Source organism: Diorhabda carinulata, chromosome 5, assembly GCF_026250575.1.
Source record: "Diorhabda carinulata isolate Delta chromosome 5, icDioCari1.1, whole genome shotgun sequence".
Classification (NCBI taxonomy): domain Eukaryota; kingdom Metazoa; phylum Arthropoda; class Insecta; order Coleoptera; family Chrysomelidae; genus Diorhabda; species Diorhabda carinulata.
This window is the reverse complement of record NC_079464.1, coordinates 19,325,169-19,350,342: the sequence shown is the minus strand read 5'-3', so window position 1 is coordinate 19,350,342 and position 25,174 is coordinate 19,325,169. Positions and strand designations below refer to the sequence as shown.

The 25,174-nt window shown below is 35.8% G+C and overlaps 1 protein-coding gene across 1 annotated transcript in view; it reads left to right on the top strand.

Annotated features, from left to right (window-relative positions):
• LOC130893825 (unc-112-related protein-like) overlaps window positions 1-25,174 on the top strand; it is a 42,372-nt gene that overhangs the window by 7,870 nt on the left and 9,328 nt on the right. The window contains exons 2-5 of the mRNA XM_057800231.1: window positions 16,905-17,067; window positions 18,147-18,483; window positions 20,965-21,164; window positions 23,218-23,428. Of these exons, the coding sequence (XP_057656214.1) occupies window positions 16,905-17,067; window positions 18,147-18,483; window positions 20,965-21,164; window positions 23,218-23,428 (911 nt within the window). The remainder of the gene's footprint in view (window positions 1-16,904; window positions 17,068-18,146; window positions 18,484-20,964; window positions 21,165-23,217; window positions 23,429-25,174) is intronic.

The following is a 25,174-nucleotide window of genomic DNA, read 5'->3' as shown; positions in this document are numbered from 1 at the left end:
TATTACGCAAAATCAGTTAATTTACAAACAGAAAAATCAGTTAATTTACAACGTTTCTTTAATATTTTCATGAAAATATGATCGTGATTGTTTTTTTATTCCCTTTTTGTTCTTTTAGGAAAACATCGATGATTTTCTTCCGATGATTATCAACCATCGATGTTCACTAAATGAAAAAACATCGATGTTTTGTGTATTGATACCCATCCCTACTTTTACTTTTTTATTTCATGGAAAACTTGTCAAATTCACCATAAATGTGTATCGGATTGTCAACTGCTACAGCGCCAGCGTCAACTGAAGTTTCTAGCATAAACTTTGTTTTCTTAGTTTTGAAAATATTATTGATTTGTTTCATGGCCCCGTATCGTGACGACAATTCTTATATAAATCGATCTATGCTTTCATACATTGACCGACGTATTTCTTCGTGAATTGATAATCCAGTATCATGAGCTGATTCAGCCGGCATCGTTCTTTTTATCTTCCTTTTTTCTCGATGTTGATGTCCTTGTCATTGCATTTTTGGCATTGTCTACAATCGTCGTTGGTTCCGTCACTAAATACTCATTCAAGGCGTTTATTTTGGTGATTCCTGTATCCAAAGTTATGTTTGAAGACTGCGAATATTGTTGAACTAAATTTAATTCCTCCAGTATAGAAATCCAGAATTGTATATAGGTTAGAAAGGTAAAATCACAAACAGCCGGCAGAACCTGACTTGCTCCTGATCTTGTATCTAGATTTGCTTTTGTTGGATCTTGGAAACGCTCCAAACTACTTACAATTGTTTTCTTTCACAACTTTTACTCGTAATGAGCACTCCAGCGAGTATCCGATAAATTTTTTCCAGTTTTCTCTTTCATTAATTGCCATCTCTGTGTAGATGGCCGAAAGGACGAATATACTTCTTTAGAGATTTAACAACTAATATCTCAGGGTATCTAGGAGTAGTAATAGAAAACAAGGGAGTAGAAGAACACAATAATTCGGAAAAACGTGTCAAGAAAAACAAAAATAAGAATATATAAAACCCGCCGCAACATATTCATGTGACATTAAAAAAGGCAGATGAAGCCGTGTTTGAAAGATGGGAGTGGAATATACTAAGAGGATTCTACGAAGGAGTACACACAGAAGAAGGCTGGAGGAGAAGAACTAATAAAGAATTTGAGGAACTTTATGGAGAAGCTACAATAAGCTCGTTTATTAAGGAACAGAGAGTGAGATGTCGAGAGACTACATAGAGAACGGTTGCAAAAAAGACCAATAGGGAAAAAGAGAAAGGGACGACCAAGGAAGAGATGGTATGACTGAGTAATGGAAGACATAAAAATTAATAATGTTCAGAATTGGTGAGAAAAAGCTGTTATTGTCAAGAGTGACGCTTACCATCAGGCGAGAGATTTGTCGTCATCTATTCTCATAAAAAAGGCTCCTAAACTTTTTTCTTGTGTTTTTATCCAAAGAGGAAACCATACGAAGGCATAATTTTGGTTTCTTTTTATTGCGCTACCACTAGTTTATCTTACGTCCTGAGAAGGAGTAAGAGGTGATGAGACATTACAACTCATTTGAGCGCCTTCAAAAGTTCGCTTCTTGTAATCCTTTCCATTAATTTTAAAACTTCGATGGTACTAAGCACATTTTTATGAGGATGCATTGATATCTAGTTAGCCTAGACCAGTTCCATGTATCAAAAGATGTAAATTTTCCACTGAAGATGATGACCGATCGGGAAGGTCAATCCTCGAAAATATCAAATGCAGTTCATGACATGATTTTATCAGTCCGTCGAATTGGGCTGAAACGGATATCTGAAGCACTGAATATTTCATACGAACGCGTTCATCATATAATTCACGTCAATTTGGACATGAGAAAAAAATTGTTGCAAAATGGATCCCCAAATGTTTGTTGACCAAAAGCGTGTGAGGGCAGAAGCATTGCGTTCGATCTGTACTCGATTTGAAAACGATGTAGACTTCTTAAACCGAATTATTACCATGGATGAGACTTGGGTACATTTTTACGATCAATGGAGTGGCGACCCTTTGGTTCTCCAAAACCAAAGAAGTTTCGTGTCCAAAAATATACTGTAAAAGTTCTTGCTTCAGTTTTTCGGGATTGCCATGGAGTAATCATGATTGATTTTTTGGATATGGGTAGAACAATAACTGGAGATTACTGTTCGACATTACTACGGGAAAAAGTTAAAGAGAAAATACGCGGAAAACTATCCAAATTTGTTTTGTTTTTGCAGGACAACGCCCCTGTACACATATCTCATGTGGCCAAGCAAAAAATTCGTGATTTAGGATTTGAATTACTAGAACTCCCCCCTTATTCACCAGATTTGGCTCCGTCCGACTATCATCTCTTTCCTTAACTGAAAAAAAATTATAAAGTCGTAAATTTTCTTTCAACTAAGAGTTAATAAAAGCTGTGGATGTCTGGTTTACAGAGCAAGAAAAAACACTTTTTTGAAAGGTCTACAGACGTTGCAGGTTCGCTGTAATAAATTTACCCAATTAAGATGAGAATACGTTGAGGAATCAAATATTTTGACATTGAAATTTTGTGTGGTTCTATAGTAGGCTGAGAATTTTTCAATATATACTCGTAAACTTTTGTTTAGTTTTTGATCAGGGGAACGCGGAGACATTTGGGGCCCCCCCGTTAGTACGCTACTGAACTTTTGTTTCCAATATTTCATATTTATTGCGATTCATCCTATTTATTATATAAACTTACTGCGTCTGCAATAAACAATGATTAGATATTGGAAACTTGACAATATTTATGAGACACTCTCTATATTTATAAAAAAAAACGTTTGGTACCATGTTTTATAACGTATTTGTCTGGTTCTGAATAACTCCCATCACCATATATTTTTAAGGCAAACCAGATACACTTTCTTAGATAATAAGAAGATCATTTGTTTGTTGATATTAAACAACATTCATCCTTCCTCGATACGGTGTCGTAATCTCTCAAATATCCCGGAAGGTATTTTTTTTGTAAGGGGAAAGCACATATTTTATTTATTTTAAAGTTAAAAATAGATGCTCTCAGGTGAAATTCCTCGGCTTGATTATGTATATTCTATCACCCAGTTAGTTAAAAGTTCAAGGAACGTGTCGTATGGAAGATAAACGAATCACCCTGTATTAATAGTATACGAAAGTTGGTCAATATCGTTAACCTATATACAAGAATTGACGAAGCATTACATAACGTTCTAATTTATTTATATCCAGATGTCATAAAACTGTTTAACCAAGTCGAAATGATTTGCTGAAATATCATCGATCATTTTCTGATGCAAGAAATCAAATTGAACGTGTCCGGTTTTAATACCAGCGGTTCGACGACCTGGATTAGTTATAATGGTGATCTATTTATCGAACGAGCACTACCCAGAATTCAGTCACTTAACGTTATAGGTCAAGCTCGAATATGAGAAAATCTTTAAAAAATCACACTTCCGAAATATGTGTACCAAAGAATAAAAAAATAAAATTACGGGGTTCGTCTATTTGGTTACTTTCGTTTTCCAGCCTATTCTCCTATCCTACAAAGCAATCGGATTGAGGTCGGGTGATTGTGAGTGCCAAATTCCTTTTTGCACAGCTTCGAGGAATGCATCATGCTGGAAGATAGAAATTTCATGGCGTACTACATTTTTTTATAGCGTTCTTTTTTCAAATCCCTTCAATTTTTACCAAGATGTCCAGTCACCCTTCCTCCAAAACATCCCCAAATCATCATCAAGCCTCATCCGTGTTTTACAGACACAAAAACCTCAAACTTCGACTCATCCCTGCATAAAACTCTCTTCCTGCGTCCATTTTTTGTGTTCTTTAGCACACTGCAACATATTAAATTTATTTTGACTTATAAAAGAGATCACTACTACTATTCCAAAAAGACCTGATTCTCTCAATCTCCTTTTCACCTTTGAAGTCCTCTTTCTGGGGTGTTGAGTGGTCGTGGTTGGTAAGTGTCCAACGTAGCTCGTAACTTAGCAACAGGTAGCATGGAGTCTGTACAGTTGCTGCCAAGGGGTCCTTATTCGGAAGAATATTGTATTGAACAGGATTTTTTTTCATCAGTCTGGTACCTAGTCTCTGCTTTTAGCTCCTAGACTCGTCTCCACTGGTGGTAGATGGGAAATGGATTGACTTATGTGATTGCGATCCTTTCGAATACTCCACCTCTGCACTGCCTGTACTCATAGCTTACTGATACCTCCATCTTTAGCAGACTTCGTCCTCTAGAAATTGAACCACTGCTATGACTTTTTAAGATGTAGTGCAGCGGTATTTCCCGGTAACTCCTCGTAGATTTTTGGTAGGGTTCCAGAACGTCGAAGATGGTCTTTCAGGACTCTTGGAAATATCTGGCTCCTATCGGTGCTGCTAGTTGCCTGATCGCTGACTTGGTGGTAGCGCTAAAGAGGCATGATTTGATGTGTTTCCTGACATCTTTTTTGAGTGTTGGCCAGTAGGAGAACCGCTTGATAGCCCTCATAGCTTTGTCCATTCCATGGCCAAAGAATGTCTATTCAAGTTATGTGTTAAGGAATGCCAGGGACAATTATACGTGTTGTTGCCCATAGTTCAGACGGAGGAGTTCTCTGGTTTCTGTTTCAGAGCCTTTGGGGGCAATGGCTTCCAGGCCGGGGCACTTCTTGTAGGATCTGGCTACGCATACTTCTAGTACGGGGTTGGTGGGGGCTTTTTCTTCTTGAACGTCTTTGAGGAGGCTTAGGAGGGGAAGTTATCAGTGGCGTTTATTCTTATGGAGAGCCAGTACAATCTCTTCTTTGTCTTTAGCATCGGGAAGCCTGGAGAGTTGATCTGACAGCTCATTGGATTCCTCTAGAAGGAAGCAACATCAGAGTCCTGTTGTCGTTGTAAAGATCTGAGGTAGTGCTTGGCATTCAGTTATGTAATATCTTCGTTCGAAAACTTGGCGCTGGATACCAGAATATTTTTTTTATTGTAATCCCTTTAGAATAATACTGCTCCCATACCATTGGATGAGGCTTCCATCAGGAGTATCAGGTTTCGTCAACTGGAAGAGCAGGGAGACTTCTTCTTTAATGTTATCGAAAAAGATTTCTGAGGTCTTTTTGATTGATTTTTCTTAGCGAAGGTGAGATCTGAGAAAGTGGATGTTTTCCCGTTGTTGCTTCTTGGTTGTAGGTCAAGGGTAGTTTTGGATATTTAATACGCGCTTTCTTAGTCGTAGATTGGCTGCCATAAAGTAACCTAGGTGTTCTAGGTGGTCGAAAGCAAACTGGCACATTTGTCATATCTGTGGAGAAGCTTTTCAAAGAAAGTTGCCGCCCATTAACTCCATCACTCATGAAGTTTTCCACATACACACGACTCATTCTTCGATGAATTTCTGCAGCACTATAACCTTCAGCCTGTAAAAAACGAATCATACTTCGCAATGCACACTTGGCGAGAGTATCAATAATGGCGGAAATGTTTACGTGGCTGTAGCACAACGCCGACTGACGCCTGAATGTCAATAGCCAGCTAGGATATGGTTGACTAGTTTTGTAAATGTGGGAACTCGTCCGGTGTTGAGGTAGATGAAGTTTTCTACAATCGCGATAGAGTTTTGAGGTACAGAAATAGATCAAATGATGGAAATGAATATTTTCTGCACAAACGCTTACTTTAGATAATGAAAACTGCTTCGTTTTGTTCTATAAGCTAAAATAAAGGGATTACATTTTGTACTAGACATTTTTCTTCTGAATCTATCAACTTCCTATGCACGTGCCGTATTTTGAGTTTACTGAATCGACTCGTCCCGTTTATTAAATTGTCCTTGGGTCTATTTCCAGGACGGAATTTTATGTATTTGGACGCGACGCTAACACTTTTATATGACAAAAATTCAAGCGAAACTTATCAATTTTCACGGACAGAACGTTGATCATTATAAAGTTTTTTTATTATCATAATAAAAGCTACAGAATGTACATTTTATAAACAATAAACCTCGATTATCAATTAGCTTAAACTCATAAAAGAAATAGAATAAAAATACTACATGACCTAATTCGACTAACTCAATATTCATATTTATATATTCTCGTTCATTCTAATAAATGTACCTCCAAACCGAATGACCTTTAAAAAATCAGATGTCGACCTTGAAGGTTGCTCACCCTTATAGGTCCTTATAGAAAACGATGACCCTGTAAGAAGCGTGAATGACAGAATCAGCAGCTGACAACTACGTAAGTTAAAGCGAGATAAACGTATCGTACCTTAAGGCTATTATTTTATAATTTGACCGCAAATCGAATTCGTTATGTGGGATTATACAGAGGCGCTTCAAGGATGTTTTGGTAGTACTTTCACCTGTTTATTCTAACACATCGTTCAATAAGTCAAGTGACTAAGATAACACATTTTTTTGCCAATAATCGATTTTATTCATCAATTTAATCTCCTTCAAGAGCAATAGAATCATTCCAACGCTTCTCTGTTTGTCTTTTGCCTCAAAATAAGCCCAGTGCGGATCAGATCTGGACTATACGGTGGATAAGAAAGCAACTAGAAGTGTAATTCGTTCAATTTAATCATCGTTGCCATCGATTTGTGAATGGGTGCATTATTTTTGGTGAAGCAGTGATTTTTTCTTCGACATTTTTCCTTGATTTTGCATTTCCTTACTTTTGGCGATAGTCGATGAACAATATTACATGGGCATCCCAAAACACTGAAGCTATAACCTACTCAGCTGACTGTTGTGCCTTTGGACCGGCTGTAGTTCACTCAAATGATGTAATTTTACACATAATCTTTTAAAATTGATGTCATATGGATTGGACAATGGCACCGCCATCTGTGTGTCAGTCACACGACTTATTGAGTGATGTGTTGCATTGTTATGTAATTGGGATATCGCAAATCATGTAATGACGATTGGTATCTGTACAAAATATCATCATTTTGAGATGTAACTGTATTGCAAAATATTATTTTCTATAAAGTTTATAGTCTTCATAGATAACCGTCACTTTACATTTACATTAACCATATAGCCCGATTCATCTCTAATTAAACATATACTGTATAAAATTCGTCCTTATACACTTAACCTTAAATTTTGCAAATAAATCCACATGTTTCTCGGGGCTATTTTATATTTTTTTCCCTGAAGCTGTTATATAATCTGCTCCTTGCACCTTCAGATTACTATTTATTCATAACTCTGGTTTTTCGTGGGAGAAATTTTGAATCCAAAGAAGATGTTGCAAAAACAATTTTCTGCATATATGAGCTGTTGAAAGCCTATCCAGGAAATCATCTTAAAGATACCTCAGAACGCATTTTCAATTACCATCTTTGTCTTGCACGAAGATTTCTGTAGAACGCTTTTGGTATTTCCACATCAATTTTCCAAGAATTTAAATCACCAATGCTACAATAATAAGATTAACCTGGTCAAATAACCATGACTTGCACTTTACTGCATAATTTTCTACACCATATCATCATGGAATAACATCATGTAACTATCCTTGTGAGGATACATTGGAGATCCAGTGGCCAAGTGAAAGATATTCAACGGGAGTTTGTAGAGTATTTCATGACAAGAGAAACAGTACCAGTTCTAACTGGTTTACCTACTGGTACTTTACTATTTTACCAGTAGGTAGGTAGTGACTCTTAAGTTTCGATACGTCGACATCCACGATTCCTTTTTCTTCTTCAATGTCATCGCTATTACCGAATTCGCTTGCTAGTTTCGTCAGAGCATCCAGCAGAAGGTTTTTGTTCTAATATAGCCATCAGACTACATAGAAAAACGTGGTGATTTTAATTTTTTTAAAATAAACTGGCAACTTTGGTTTTTCATACAATTCACGCTCAAGAAGACAAGAAATGTGTGTAGTTGGTTTCAACTTCGTTCGAATTTTTGACGCAGTCACCAAACTCAACTCTCAATAATTTATCTCCCTAAATCCCCAATAAAAAACCCTAATTTCCCCACAATTATTATAGGTTCCCCCTATGAAATAAATAAATAACATTGAAAATTATAAAACATCATTAAACAAACAATAAATTTCAAATAATAAATAATTGTGTGACGTAATTTTTTTCTTTTTTATTTATATTTCTTTTCTATTTATAAATTTATTCAAACACTATACACTACACTAACTCATTATAATTTACTTATCACTACCACTCAATTAATTTATTTAAATTCTTCGTTTACTTTCTATTTCGGTCTGTTCACAATTTGTATATCGAAAATTATCGAAATTAGTTAACTTTTGCCCTTTTTCTCATAGTATATTATGCATAAAAAATTTTAAATTCATCGAAATGGTAACTGAAAAGAAAAGACAAAAAATGAGATATTATGGGTTCTTTTTATTTTTTTTATGTCATTAACAAGTGGTACATCCTCCGAAATAAGTTGACATCGCGGACCATGTGTTTCAGGGTTAGAATATATAACAACTTTTTTTTTAACGATTTAAAATAATACAAACACTTCTATTTTCTTATTCATTTGAAAATAATAACGCTTCAATTCATTAGTACTAGCTCGGAATGGTATTGCCCCTTAACATCTTTATAGTACGAGGTTGTATCAATAATTTTCCAGACATACAAGGTGTGGTTATTAAGTAACGAGACTAACGCTGCTTTGTTTCTGTTTTTAAATATTCGATTGTTACTCAGAGGGTTGTTTTAAAATCATTCACATCGCCAAGTTTCAACTTGTGCCACCTTCTACAAGCTCCCATAAAACTAAAAATACTTATTAAAAGTTCATTCCGCGTTCCTTGAATAATTCAGTACAACGCTCACTATAACGTGGCGTCTTCAAACTTGAAACGATGCTGTGCACTTTCTAATACATTAGAAAGTATTTATAAGCAACTAACGCCATCTCTAGGTCAGGCCAAGTACTTTTGGGACCATCCTCGTCGGAAGTAGTCATTGGTTTTTGTAAAATTATAGGGCTTTCTACAAATGAGAATAGTGACGACAGATTTTGCTTCAAACTCGGATTCTGGTACAACGGAAACATTTGTCACGGAAAGAGTGTTTTGTTGTCGAAAGACGTCATCCTCGCGCATGCTTTTACACATTCCTCGCATATAAACGTCATAAAAATGTTTTTTATTCTTCTTTTAAACTCAACCTCTACAGGCAACTATAAAAATCCTGGTAATTCCTTGTTTGTTTGTCGCAATTATTGCCAGAAATCGTTTCCGAAAGTTTCGTTTGGATATTTGAACAAAACTATAATTGTTTTATAATATTTTGTGTATATAAATGAGTTATCATTTATCTTTTATGATTTTAGAAATCAAATCTATCCATAAATTAAATAAGGATAAATACTTCTAAGTTTCTTCCCTACAAAAGAAACATTTATTAGTACTAACGTCAACGACTACGATTTTTTTTCGATTCGATTTTCTATAGTCTATTTTTATAAATGAGGGAGTAATAAAATAATAAAGCATTAGTAATCTATATGCGTATAACTTTCGAACAGTTGAAGGTAAAATCATCAATCCCCCCAATCATGCACGTTTCTGAACCAGATGGTTAGTACCAGTTGTCCCATGGAAAATAATTGCAACCCATACCCTAAAAGGAGACAGAAATTTGTATAAAAAAACCATCAAATTTGAAATAATCGCAGTGACCGCAAAAGAGAAGGTGAACTAGTTAGGTCGCAAATTGGCTTCAAGTTCAACTTTTGATTCGCAAGAAAAACTACGACCCAACCTGAGATGGTACCTCTTTGCACAGAAATAGAATTTTGACACAAAAATGTGGTAAAACTTCTCAAAGACCGATCCATCGATATCGCTGGACAGATTAGAAAGTTGCTCAGGTTCAACCCACACCAAAAGAAAAGAAAATAGACGCTCCTCAATAACTACCGATTACTTTAGGCCCAGCCATTGCCAAGGTCATGGAAAAAATCATTAAATAGCAAATTTTGAGATATCTTGAGTCTAATGACATCATCCACAACCTTCCGACCAATGTCACCAACGTATGGACTGAAGCTGTAGATAAATGTGAAAAATTCAGACCAATCGAAGGATTTTGATATGACATCCATCCAGATGGATATCGATGAACACACTTCGGAAAGGTTGGAGGTCAAAGCTGGTGTTCCTAAAGGATGCATCTTGTTATCTACTCGACAAAACTAGAAACCCGACCTATAGCTTCAATATAACCGTCAATACCAATCTTGAAAACATTCTGGAATGGGGTAGACTCAATTTGATTGAGTTTAACGCAACAAAAACCCACCACTGAAACATAATGACCATGCACAACGAACATAGTTTGTTGATTGGATTATCAAGCTGATGGATGCCGATTTTTCAATCAAAATCATCCTAAGAAACAAAGCACATGATGATCAAAATTGCTGCATATGAGGTTATAAGAACCAATATCTGATTGTCGAGACCCTTTATTAATACGAAGCGTATTATATCAAATATTTAACATCTCATTGAATTACCCTGTATATAAAATGGATTATATAAAACTAACGGTTCCAAAAAAAAGTATTTGTGAGTTTTTAATCACAATAACTTCCTACTCGTTTCCGCCTTTCTATAGACCCGATCCCATAATTACCGTTTCGTCCCCCTAGTAGAATTTATACCATGCGACATCTTCATAACCTCAAATTTATACCGAAATGTAAATAGAGAGCCCGTTGAATACGCGTTCGTTCGACGCCTACTTTGATAACTGTTCACGGATCGCGCGCCCACGGTGTTTGTTGTTAATATAGAGGTGGGCTTGGAAACAAAAAAAAATTCAAATGGTGTGAAGGTTTTCATTAAGGCGATTGTTTGGGAAAGTTACACACTATAATCACGATTATCTATACTGAATAACAAAATAAAAATATAATTTATGAAACGTGCTTGAACACACAAAATTTAGTAATGCGGCGCTAACGATTTTTATCACTGCATGACTTTATACACGTATGTCTTAACTTGAGTATAATATTCACATTATTAGTATAGTATTTATACAGGGTGCTCCGGGGCTTGATGAAAAAAAATCGTGTGACATAAAAAATGTCTCGTACGACCACTCGTTTCTGAGGTATAGGCCTTCAAAGTTACGAATTCAGAACTTATGTTTAAATATATAGGGTGGCGCAAAAATATCGCATGAATTTGAGTAGTGGGAGTGGGAGGAGCGGGAACAGGTTGTTTTGTAGGTTAGGGTGTCCAATTTTAGTTGCAATGGCGCAGTGGACAGTGTCGTATCGCGTTTTCGCTGTTAAACATTTCTTCAAATGTAATGAATGTGTTATTACTGTTCAACGGCTTTTCCGCACAGTATGCCCAATGAACAAAGTCATAAATTGGATAATATACACATTGTATTCACGAGAGACCATTTTGTATGTAATCAAATTATACTGGTTTGAACTTCAAGCGTTTTTTTAACGCCGCCGTGTATTAATTATATTTTCGAATATTTCTAATAGATGATTACGTATGTTCATGTAATTTGTTTAAAGGAATAAATAATTCTACACTACTATCTGAAGGCCAGTGGCGGACAACCTGTACAATCTAAAGATATCAAAAATGAGAATCTTGTTAATTTTAATGGTTTTGTTTGAGTTGTCGTCGGCCATCTTAGCTAAAGAACCAATTACAACGTTGCTGCTCTTCAAAATTGTCTTAATTATAGCGAAATACTCAAAGTTGGTAAAAACAATTTTTCGAATTTAAAACATTCTATTGTTAAAAATTTGATTTAATTTTTCAATCGAATTTTTAACAAAAACTAAACATGCTTTGAGTTTGAGAATTTAAGAACGATATGTTATGATTAATATTTTAGTAAAATCTACCCCCTCCCTCCCTTTTATCGATATGTTACTGATGTTTGTTTTAAAATAAGAGGCTTAAGTTGTGTTGACTTAAGCATTAATGCAATTGAAGTAGCTACCGCCATCTATCAAAAAAAATTTGAAACTTTCTTAACCGAGAGAAAAACTCACCTTTCCTAAATTATATCATATATCATAAGGGATTGTCTCTTACAAAAACAAAAATATTTTTATATCAAACTTTATTTTCTAAATGTTCAATAATTTACATTTGTTAAAGTTTGATCATTGAAAGAACTCTGCAAACTTCGAAATAAATGGTAATCAGATGGTGTTAGATCATGGCTGTATGGGGGATGTGGCATCACTTCCCAGCCAAGCTCCAATAGTTTCCCACGAGTTTCTTTCCCATTTGACCATTCTTGACGTTTTTCTTTGGTTGCTTCATCAAGTTTCATTAATTGACCCAGATCATATTGAAAAGGTTTAGCGACTGCACCCTAAAAATGAAATCCATAGGTTGGAATTTTGTAGATCGATTAGCAATCATCAACCAACTCTGCACAAGACACTATTTATTGATGATAAAGCTCAATTTATAAGAGATGGGATCTAACTTTTTCGATTAATTTGCGATTTTCTATTCGAAATTTTGGTTTCCTTGAGATCTTTACGTGCTGTTTGAAACATTTTCACATAAATGTCTATCTGTAAATTATTTAAAACAATTACAATCCTGTAATATTTATTTACACTTTTTCTATTCGAGGGGTAAATTTATAAACAACGTCTCTTACTTATTTAATTTATTTCAACACTTTACACTACATTTAACTAACTTATCACTAAAACTTAACTAATTTATTTAAATTCTTCGATTACTTTTCTATTTCGTCTGTTCACTATGACTATTTATTATAAACTAACTAAACTGCGCTAAACTAACTCTTTTATATATCCAAACGAAGTTTTTAAAAATTTTAGAAGATAAATGAGTAGACCTTCCTAGAAATTAGTTTAACCTTTTCATTGCGACGCCCTTCTATAGTCGGGCCAGAGAAACTTTTCTGGCTTTGCCCCATTTAAGTAGGTCTAGACGAATGTTCTGTGCCTGCGGACAATCCCTAAAGTCGGGCGTAAGATTTTCATCATCTGACTGCTGCAACTGATTAAAATAATCCCCTAAACGCATTCTAATGGAATTTAGAAATTATCTAAAAGTAATACTAGCAGTGAAAAGTTTGAAATAAACAATGTAAACAAATCTCCTGCTATGATAAAAATATCAAACGAATTCCGGGTATATCAAACGTGCCGCGCCTTCGCCAATTGTTAGAATTCCACTAAAACAGGACCGGCTCCATGACACAGGAAAAATAAATTATAGCTAATAGGCGATAGTAAAAACAAATCGTCCTCGTATATACAAATGGAGCTGATACTGGCTTGTTTAAAATAAATATTTCATTATATCCTCTTAATCATATTATTATATGAATTTCTCGATAATTTCGAAAAAAAAAACCAGTGAGGTTATCAGCATTGTTGGTCGGCGATGTGGTATGTATTCTTTTGTCATCGTGTATGACGCAGTAAATTTCAACCGGATATCCGATGAAATATAAATCATTTTAGGTGCTGACTATATACAATACAATGATTTTATTGAAATCGTGTGGCGCTAATAATAATGTCTACTTAGTCTAGCTGACTATTAATAGAGATTTAAAAACCATGTGATTGTTTATATTTTGAATTTAAAACAATTTTTAATACATGTTATAGTCTATTTTTAATATCTCATCACTAATCCAAAACTTGTACGGTCATTTTAAATATTATTACATAATAATCAATATTTCCTAAATTTTCTTAAATTTACTTAATCTAATACGTTTTCAGGCTTTTACGAAGGTTGCTACTTAATTTTTGAAAATAATCTGAATCTGAAAACTTGAGTAACAACCCCCGTATTGGTCTTTTATAACCATAAAATGAACAGAACAGTACAAAAAAGTTCTTAAAGGCCATAAACTCTGTGTATAAGAGATTAGAGACAAAAACTAAATTTTAATAATAAAATCGCGGAATTTTCCGAAGCTCAAGAACAATTACAGACGCCCTGCCAACATTTTAAACCAAACATGTTTGATTGGTTTAGAAAATCAAGAAAAATCGATTTTCCTTGCATTTTCCGAAGCTCAGAAACCATTACACCCTAGGAGACGTCCTACCAACATTTTGAAACAAATATGTTTGACTGGCTTAATTGGCAGCAATCAGAAAACCAAGAAAAATCGATTTTCCTTGCATTTTCCGAAGCTCAGAAACCATTACACCCTAGGAGACGTCCTACCAACATTTTGAAACAAATATGTTTGACTGGCTTAATTGGCAGCAATCAGAAAACCAAGAAAAATCGATTTTCCTTGCATTTTCCGAAGCTCAGAAACCATTACACCCTAGGAGACGTCCTACCAACATTTTGAACCAAATATGTTTGACTGGCTTAGTTGGCAGCAATCAGAAAACCAAGAAAAATCGAGTTTCCTTGCATTTTCCGAAGCTCAGAAACCATTACACCCTAGGAGACGTCCTACCAACATTTTGAAACAAATATGTTTGACTGGCTTAATTGGCAGCAATCAGAAAACCAAGAAAAATCGATTTTCCTTGCATTTTCCGAAGCTCAGAAACCATTACACCCTAGGAGACGTCCTACCAACATTTTGAACCAAATATGTTTGACTGGCTTAGTTGGAGCAATCAGTAAAACCAAGAAAAATCGATTTTCCTTGCATTTTCCGAAGCTCAGAAACCATTACACCCTAGGAGACGTCCTACCAACATTTTGAACCAAATATGTTTGACTGTCTTAATTGGCAGCAATCAGAAAACCAAGAAAAATCGATTTTCCTTGCATTTTCCGAAGCTCAGAAACCATTACACCCTAGGAGACGTCCTACCAACATTTTGAACCAAATATGTTTGACTGGCTTAGTTGGCAGCAATCAGAAAACCAAGAAAAATCGAGTTTCCTTGCATTTTCCGAAGCTCAGAAACCATTACACCCTAGGAGACGTCCTACCAACATTTTGAACCAAATATGTTTGACTGGCTTAATTGGCAGCAATCAGAAAACCAAGAAAAATCGATTTTCCTTGCATTTTCCGAAGCTCAGAAACCATTACACCCTAGAAGACGTCCTACCAACATTTTGAAACAAATATGTTTGACTGGCTTAATTGGCAGCTATCAGAAAACCAAGAAAAATCGATTTTCCTTGCATTTTCCGAAGCTCAGAAACCATTACACCCTAGAAGACGTCCTACCAACATTTTGAAACAAATATGTTTGACTGGCTTAATTGGCAGCTATCAGAAAACCAAGAAAAATCGATTTTCCTTGCATTTTCCGAAGCTCAGAAACCATTACACCCTAGGAGACGACCTACCAACATTTTGAACCAAATATGTTTGACTGGCTTAATTGGCAGCAATCAGAAAACCAAGAAAAATCGATTTTCCTTGCATTTTCCGAAGCTCAGAAACCATTACACCCTAGAAGACGTCCTACCAACATTTTGAAACAAATATGTTTGACTGGCTTAATTGGCAGCTATCAGAAAACCAAGAAAAATCGATTTTCCTTGCATTTTCCGAAGCTCAGAAACCATTACACCCTAGGAGACGACCTACCAACATTTTGAACCAAATATGTTTGACTGGCTTAATTGGCAGCAATCAGAAAACCAAGAAAAATCGATTTTCCTTGCATTTTCCGAAGCTCAGAAACCATTACTGCAACGTTTGGGAGAAGAAATTAAGCAAAAACTATTACAATTGACTAAGAAGAAAATGTTTTTTCATAAAGACAATCCACCAGCTCACACATCTTTTATTGCATGGGCCAAAATTAATGAATCAAAGTTTCAATTTCCACCTCATGCAACCTATTTATTAGATTTAGTCCCCTCAGATTATTTTTTGTTCCTAGTTAATGGCTAAGTTTGACGATTCTTATTATAAAAAGGGTATCGAACTTACTAAACATCGCTAGGAAAAGTGTATGGACCTAAAAAGATATTAAGTTGAAAAATAATTTTTTTCCCAAAATAATTGTGTTTTCTTCATTAGGACAGGTACTTCTGGGACCATCCTTCATATATAAAATAAGATGTACCTTTACATTATTTAATAGAATGTTATAGTTACAAACTTTGTCATTTATTAGCGTTGCGTTTCTAACTGTTTGTTAAACGACCCGAATTACACGTTTTTCATTAATCGTGTCTTTCAATTAACCTTATTAGTTTTTAATGGTTCAACAACCGTCTCAAAAGTTTCAAATATATTGTTGAACGTTGAGTTAAAACCGACGATGGATTTCGAATAATGAAGCTTTCTTTTTGTATAATTATTTGATAAACAAAGTTGACATTGCTAACCGATATTATTTATGGGACTATTAGTATACATTTCAAACACATTGTTTCTAATTTTTAGTTTATTTATTCGGTGTAACTCCCGTTATATCCTATCGTAAATTTCACAATCGCAGTTGGCAACAGTGCGACTTCTAAATCGAGAAAATATAAAATAAACCACGTATCCAGTTTCATACATTAATTATTCATACGTAATCCAAAAATAAATATTTACATTCGAATAATTTCACATAAGTTTGTGACTTACTACATTTGACCTTCATACGAATTCGTTAAAATTAATTAATTAATTCATCTCTTACGTAATATGTTTGTTCGCTAAATATCTTTTTGATATTTCTGTTTTTATATATTGTTGACCTTTCTTTAGACAGGGAGACATCAGATAACAGTAGTACTGCAATTCTAATTATACGAGGGTGGTTCAAATATAAACTTTGCTATAAAAAATTTTTGAACCCGATTCATACACTTGAGTTTTGGATGGGTAAAGACTTTTGACCAGTACTGTATATTCCAGAAGAAATAGAATTATATTTATCTTAGTTTTTCGTTACAGAAATATCGATGGATTGGTCAGACCATGCTTTATGGTGGCCCACTAAAAACGTATGGCTTACAAGAACTCGATCTACTCTAGACCAGTGCGGCGTTCACGCCGATGCTCTACTCCATTTTACACCAATGCACAAAATTCTGAGAGTACAGCTGCCCGACCTTAGGTAAAAACGACATTTATACGAGATATAATCAATTAGTACTAATTTAGGAAATACTTCACATATTAGTTAGGCGTTTTCGAGGTTACAAAATCCATTTATCGAGATCCCAAACGTCGGAAATTAGTATTTATCAATAATTTGTTTGGTTTAATTCAGGTTTAATCAGTAAAGCCAGCGACCTCTCTTCTATGATCTAAGCTGTCAAAGTTTCTCGTCAACTCTGGAAATTCTGCATTGAGTCTAAAATCTTCAGGGCATGCTCGGGAGATGAGCTCCAAATGTGCGAGCAATACTCGTGGCCTTATAGAGGGGTAAAAGCGCTGTTGCGGAGTGTAAAACTTTCAGTCTTAAGACGACTCCAAGTGTTTGTGAAACTGCCTTACCTAAATCGGCCACGTGACAAGGGAATTTGCGGAGATGGTGAGATATATCCAGATAGGACCAAATCCCGAGCCGCAGTGCCTGGGTATTTAAGATTGGTATTGATGGTGGTGATCTGTTTCCACCTACGGATTTGGGTGTTAGCTGAGTTTATTGGAACGGAACGACGAAGCTAGTGTGCTATAGTCGGCGAAGTTATAGGTCAGGTTTTCAGTTTAGTCGAGTAGATTTTTGATATACATTTTGTGGCCATCGATAGCGACCTGAATAGATGGGACTCCGAGAAATATGCTGAACCAATAAATACGCGATGACGACAAACTATTCGATCTTGATTTGGTTGACATGCCAAACCCTATCAAAAGCCTTCGATTCTCCATATTCCTCTATAGCTTCAGTCCATATGTAGGTGACATAGGCCGGGAGATTTTCGGTTGATTTGTGCCGCATTTATGGTCGCTGGTGATGTTAGCAGACTCAAGATTTCCTGGTTAACCCACTGTCTCCATAGTTTGAACCCCAGCAGGTTTACAATCTGCAGACAAGAAACCTCTTTTATATGATAGGGAAAAGAGATTGCTGGACTGGTTTGATTATGGGAATTTTCAATCGCAACTTTACCTTTATCCCTCACTACAGAAACCTATCCAGAAGGAGGAGAGATGTGATTGCTGCTATATTATAATTCTGAATTTCAGGTACCTCGATATGCGAGTGGATTTTTCAATAAAAACCTTTTCGGCTGTAGCTCAATTATGCAAGGACCTCGGAATCAGGCATCCTGAAGAATTGTCCCTTTCCAAACCGTTGGAATACGTTCATCTAAAATACAATTATAAAGATATGCCAAAGAAGAAATATGAAAATGGTACGACTAAAAACGGGCATTTACCAGCCGATACGAATACTTTTATAGCCAATACGAGTCCCGGTGGAAGTACGGGAAGTTTGGATAAATCTCCTTTCATGTGCGCGCCCGTTACGCCCTCTAGAGCACCAGCTAGTTCGACGCCAGTTAGCAGTCCGCAGGGAAACGTAAGTTCAAGTTATTATTTCACTTCCTTTCATTTTGTATTGAATTTATATTTATCATGTATATCACAAAAGTTATTGGTTGTCCTTACTTCACTTTAATGTAAATATGATGACCAGTTTCCATGTTTCCGTGATTTATCCTTGGTATCCACCACATAGGTGCAGTTCTGGACGCTTTCATCGATCTAGAGCGAGCATTTGACTCTACGGAATAGGTAAAACTATTTCAGACTGGATCCTTCCCCTTCATTTAGACAATGATTAGTGACAATCCACTGGATAGAGCTGGAAAGGCTCGTAGATGATGTTCAAGGTCAAATAATATGCAAGAAGCTCTTAATACATTAAGACTGTTACTTTAGCAAGAAGAGGAAATTTTCTAGTGAGATCTATTTCGTTTTTAAGCCAAAATTTTCGCTAGTGAAGGCATCCTAAACGTGAAACTCCTAAAGTTCAGCTATCACAAGGACTTGAAAGAACAGCAGCTGTACTAAAACACAGTGACCCCGAAGAAGTTCTAAAATTCGAATGTGAACCTGTTACAACTCCAGAACCAAGTTCATAGCCATCTTTTCTCAGGAGGTGACTGTCCTAAACCCAGAAGGTTGCGTTTGGTATAAATAAGGCAACCACCCTCAAATAACGAGGAATGAGATGCAAAAAGCCCCCTCAAGGAGCTGTTGGACCTTGAAGTTGATAATGGGAAAACCTTCCTCGTGCGCGTCAACGTGTTCATGAGGAGGAAGGCCTGTGCAATCGTGCCGAGAATTGAGTGATACCCGAGCTCTAATCAGGAATCGCGAACAATGTCGAAATTCCGCGGTATTAAGCAAACAGGAACCACGGAACCCACTATTCTCAAAGCATCGGTTTCCACCGATGTAGAACTTCTTACTGGGGCTTTCGACGAGTTACGGCTCAAACGCCGTAACATCAATGGTGTTGAAGTTATTGAAAGGATTCAGTGCTTAACGACCCCGGATTCTAAGGTTTCCTCGATATCCAATCCTCCTCCAACTAGGGCTTCCAACCCGGAGGTCCAGGTAAAGCCTGTTAAGAAACGTAGAACCCACGGATCTATTACCATGGAATAAGATGGCTCCAGTCGGAGGGATGATCGGATCTGTAGACGGTTGAATCGGGAGGTTTCTGGCAATGGAACCAAGCAATCGCAGTTTCTCCCTCTTCGGCTGATTAGGTACAAGCCAAAGCGCCAAATCTACTTTTCAAAAGACCTCGTTCTTTGGTACTTTAAGTGAGATACGAAGGGCCTATCAGTTCTTTCTTTTGGCCGACCAGTGGTCCACTATGGACTATGAAGATTTAAAAAGCTCTTAATCCGTATCTTCGAGGGTTAACCCCATTAAGATTCTTACGGTATTCTTTATCGAGAAGAGAAAATTGTCTATGAGAGCTCTTTCAATCTTTAAAACGGAATTAAGTTTCTCTAGTGAAATGCGACAGAAGAATGGCCGGTAAAACAAAAAACTTGAGACCACGCCCAATCTATAAATGGGGGCTATCCTAAAAGTGAAACCCCCGAATCTTTGTGCAGCGATAAAAACTGTAAACAGAAGAACTTTGGACAGCAGCGGCTACACTAAAAGACAAGAACCTCGAAGAGGTTCTAACCTTAGAGTTTGAACGTGTCCCATCTGCTACAACCTGTTAGGTGCAACTGAGGGGATGACTCTCCTAATTTCCTTAACCCATATGGACCCGTTTGTTATAAATATGGGTACAAGACATAACTGGGAACATGAACAGCTATTTGTAGTAATGGGTGGAAAACGGAGGAGACTCTAAGGCTAAGTCATATATTCACAATTTTTCAAACAGAAATATCTGCAATGTAAGCATAATTCACACCAAAAGCTCAGAAAAAAAACAAATTCGCTGCGGCAGCTGTCAAATTTTCCAGTAATCAGGAAGGTGGTGTCGCCTCTTAGGGGGTACTTAGAACTTATCGACGAAAAACTATGTCCAGCTTATAAGGGCACATAGAAATTCTGGTCTCCAGAAAATTGAAATGGTAAATGGTGGAGTCACGAAATCGATACCCGTTTCATCAAAAGTCTGATGAATCAAAGAGCCGGAAACAAATTTCTGAATGCACAGAAATCTTCTTCGGAGTACTGGAAGACAATCTCATACAACTTGAAGGAAATTTTTGAAACCGTTGGTGATATTCATACCGAACACACTAACATTACACCATCGTCTTAAGAGACTGAAGGACTGAGTTTACCTTCAGTATCCGAAGGCGATAACTTGGTTGAAACGCGCCTCAAACAGTGGAATTGACAGTGTTGGTGTAGTGGTGGTGTAAACAGTGTGTTCAGTATCAACTTAAGACGATGGACCAGGACTGACTTCTAAGTGAGTAAAGACAAGGTCAACGTTCTCGCCGGGTTTTATTCCGATTTTTTTAAACATTGACATTGATTAAACATCATCATTATTCAGTAATTAATTATTTAGGGTACGTGGAATAGGAATGGTTTCGATATGAATGGCACCTTGAACTATTCGGGACATATACCTAACAGTGCTAGTTTGGAACAACTCGACGGATCTTTCGATAACTCTTTGGCGCACAGTCCACCAACTCCTCATCCGGAGGCTAGGAAGTCTCTCGTTAGACCAAAATCACTTATAGAAAAAGCTCGAATGAATGTAGCGTAAGTTTTTTTTATTTTTTCGAAAAGATTTTTTTCTTTAATACAAATTCGTTTTTACTTAATCTCTTTCGAATGTGTCACAAATTCAAACATTATGAATAATAATTTTAACGTTATAAATGTCCTTTTACGGTAACATGTTGAATATGAAGAAAAGTTGCGGTTAATAATAAATTTCGACCTCATTTTCGACGCGCCTATTTCGCACTAAACGTGATGGAAGTTTGTCCATTTCTAAATATATACGATGCGTTCTAAAATATTCGATAACTTGACATTCACGTCGTGGCTGTCATTGAAAAATCCATTACGGACGGTATCACCGAATCAACGTCAAATTCTTATAAAAATTGTGGAAAACGACTAAGGAGACACGTGATATAATGGTGAAAGTGTACGGGACGGAAGCCGTCATCACATAATGTATTTACGACCAAATCAAATGAGCCACGATCGGGTTGACAGTCGATAAACAAAAGAGAAAGTCTACGACACAGTTAGACAAGAAATCGGCGACTGACTCTACGATCGATTGCCGAGGAATCGATTATTAGCTAGGGATACCGTTTACGTCATCGATCGCGAATCATCGTCACCGGAGATAAGACCTGGTGATATCTGATCCCTGATCTTCCCTTTAAGGATTTCTTACAAGGAAAACGTTCTAAAAAAAACACGTTTTACCGACGTTTTAGGATCAATTCGAAAAGAGAACAAGTTTATGAACGTTGTTTAGAGTTTTGGTTATAATGGTGATTCGAAGACGTATCAAGGAGGGCTACCAAGTAGAAAACCTCGTAAATATCATAGAAAAACTCGCTACGAGCAACCGACGTAATCAGTGGGAGAATGAGAGTAAAATGGAAGTGAAAGACTAGACGGAAGCCGTCGCCATTAAATATGTTTACGACTTGTACAAACATTATGGCGACGACTGAGAACGAGACACGATCAGATCGATCACAAGCAAAACAACAAAGCTAATACGAAACATGCTGTCAAGAAATCGACGACTGACTCTACGATTGATTGCCGAGGAATCGATGATTAGCTAGGGATACTGTTTGAGATCTGGTGATATCTCTTCGATCCTAATAACGTTCACCGTCTTCGCCGCAATCTAAAAAGTATCTGAAGACTTTAACATTGTCGATGTTTGTTTCTACAACGATGGAATTATCCACCAGGAACTCGTTCCTGTGGGTATTTTGGCGTGATAGCTCTTGATCATTTCCCCACATGTAAAACGTTCCAAAAGGAAAGCGTTTTGCGGACGTTTCGACCATTTTAGGATCGATTCCGAAAGAGAATCGATCCGAATAGCTTTCACCGTCAAATGTCCGAGGACTTTGGCATTGTTGATGACTTTTTCCCTACCTATGTCTGGGCTCATTCACTTGTTCGCGATAGAATACTTGATTTACCATATTTCCACGTGGAATGAACTCTTTTTGAGCAACCCACGGCGGTAAAAGAATCCGTAATCGTCTTTTTGCATTTTTGATTAGCGTTTTTTTAGTCTCGGATCATTTGGTGGCAGTCACTGTTGCCTATAGCGATTCGTTTCGGTGTCCTACGTCAATTTTTCGCGGTGTCTGGCCTCATTCAATCAAGTTCGTGATAAAATACTTGATTTACGCCCTTATGAACCACCCACGTTCGCGAAGGAAGCGGATGTTCGTCGTTTTTCAGTTTTGATTAGCGTTTTTTTAGTCTCGGATCATTTGGTGGCAGTCACTATTGAATAGGGCGTCGTAGGGGTTCATAGAATTATCACCAGTATTTTACCAAAAATTTCTGTCGTCGAAGCACTCAATTTTGAACTAAACCCGAATTTTAAACCCAAACTTGTCTCAAAACCTTGAATAGTCCGAAATTCCTTCGATAGACATTAAATTTGTCTTTACATAGAATGTACAAGCAGTTTCACTCATAAATTTTCCTTTGGTTACCAAACGGACAGAGCCGGCATGGCCCTAAATGTAAGGTTATAATTTTGAATGTTTTATTTTCCGAAATCTTCTTCTGCTATTATATCAATTGTTATTCTCAGTTGGTTGGATTCTTCGTTGTCGATCATGGAACAAGGAGTCCGCGAGCACGACACGCTTTGTTTGAGATTCAAATTCTTTTCGTTCTATGATTTGAATCCTAAATATGACGCCATCAGGATAAATCAGATTTTCGAGCAGGCGAAATGGCATTTGTTGAATGAAGAAATCGATTGTACGGAAGAAGAAATGCTTATGTTTGCCGCATTACAGGTAATAACGATCATTTTTCTTATTTTTATTCGTTTGGATTCTTTCTAAAAGTTTCTAGATACTGTTACGTGACATTCGCTGGGTAATGTAAACAAACTGCAGCGTCGGATTGGCTCAAATGCTTATCGTAATCATATATAATGAAAAGATTGGAAATTCTATTTATATTTTCTTGTGATTAGTATACATCTCAATAAATGTAATAATTATTGGTGATTTGTGTAAAAAAAAATCAAAAAAATTGTAAATGAAATAAAAATCGGGAAATAATTGTTGTTTACTTAAAAATTTGTTTTTATCAAAATATTTTCGAAATTTATATTCGATTAAATGGTCTAGATTTTCCCAATTCGTTTACCTGCTAAACATTAAAATTTATAGAAGCTTCTAGATATTATCACGTGACAGATACGCTCGGTAATGTGAATAAAAAGCAGCGCCGGACTGGCTCGGATGCTTCTTATGAAAATATGTAAAAACATCTTCAAAATTTTATTGCGGTTCGTATAGATTTCAAAAATGTGATAATTATGGTTAATTTCTATTAAAAAAACCTCAAAAAAAATATAAATCAAATAAAAATCGGAAAATAATTGTCGTCAACTTTTAAATTTGTTTTTATCAAAATAATTTCGAAATTTATATTCGATATAAATGGTCTAGATTTTCCCAATTCGTTTATCTGCTAAACATTAAAATTTATAGAAGCTTCTAGATATTATCACGTGACAGATACGCTCGGTAATGTTTATAAAAAGCAGCATCGGACTGGCTCGGATGCTTCTTATGAAAATATGTAAAAAAATCTTCAAAATTTTATTGCGGTTCGTATAGATTTCAAAAATGTGATAATTATGGTTAATTTCTATTAAAAAAATCTCAAAAAAAAATATAAATCAAAAATCGGAAAATAATTGTCGTCAACTTTTAAATTTGTTTTTATCAAAATAATTTCGAAATTTATATTCGATATAAATGGTCTAGATTTTCCCAATTCGTTTATCTGCTAAACATTAAAATTTATAGAAGCTTCTAGATATTATCACGTGACAGATACGCTCGGTAATGTTTATAAAAAGCAGCATCGGACTGGCTCGGATGCTTCTTATGAAAATATGTAAAAAAATCTTCAAAATTTTATTGCGGTTCGTATAGATTTCAAAAATGTGATAATTATGGTTAATTTCTATTAAAAAAATCTCAAAAAAAAATATAAATCAAAAATCGGAAAATAATTGTCGTCAACTTTTAAATTTGTTTTTATCAAAATAATTTCGAAATTTATATTCGATATAAATGGTCTAGATTTTCCCAATTCGTTTATCTGCTAAACATTAAAATTTATAGAAGCTTCTAGATATTATCACGTGACAGATACGCTCGGTAATGTTTATAAAAAGCAGCATCGGACTGGCTCGGATGCTTCTTATGAAAATATGTAAAAAAATCTTCAAAATTTTATTGCGGTTCGTATAGATTTCAAAAATGTGATAATTATGGTTAATTTCTATTAAAAAAATCTCAAAAAAAAATATAAATCAAAAATCGGAAAATAATTGTCGTCAACTTTTAAATTTGTTTTTATCAAAATAATTTCGAAATTTATATTCGATATAAATGGTCTAGATTTTCCCAATTCGTTTATCTGCTAAACATTAAAATTTATAGAAGCTTCTAGATATTATCACGTGACAGATACGCTCGGTAATGTTTATAAAAAGCAGCATCGGACTGGCTCGGATGCTT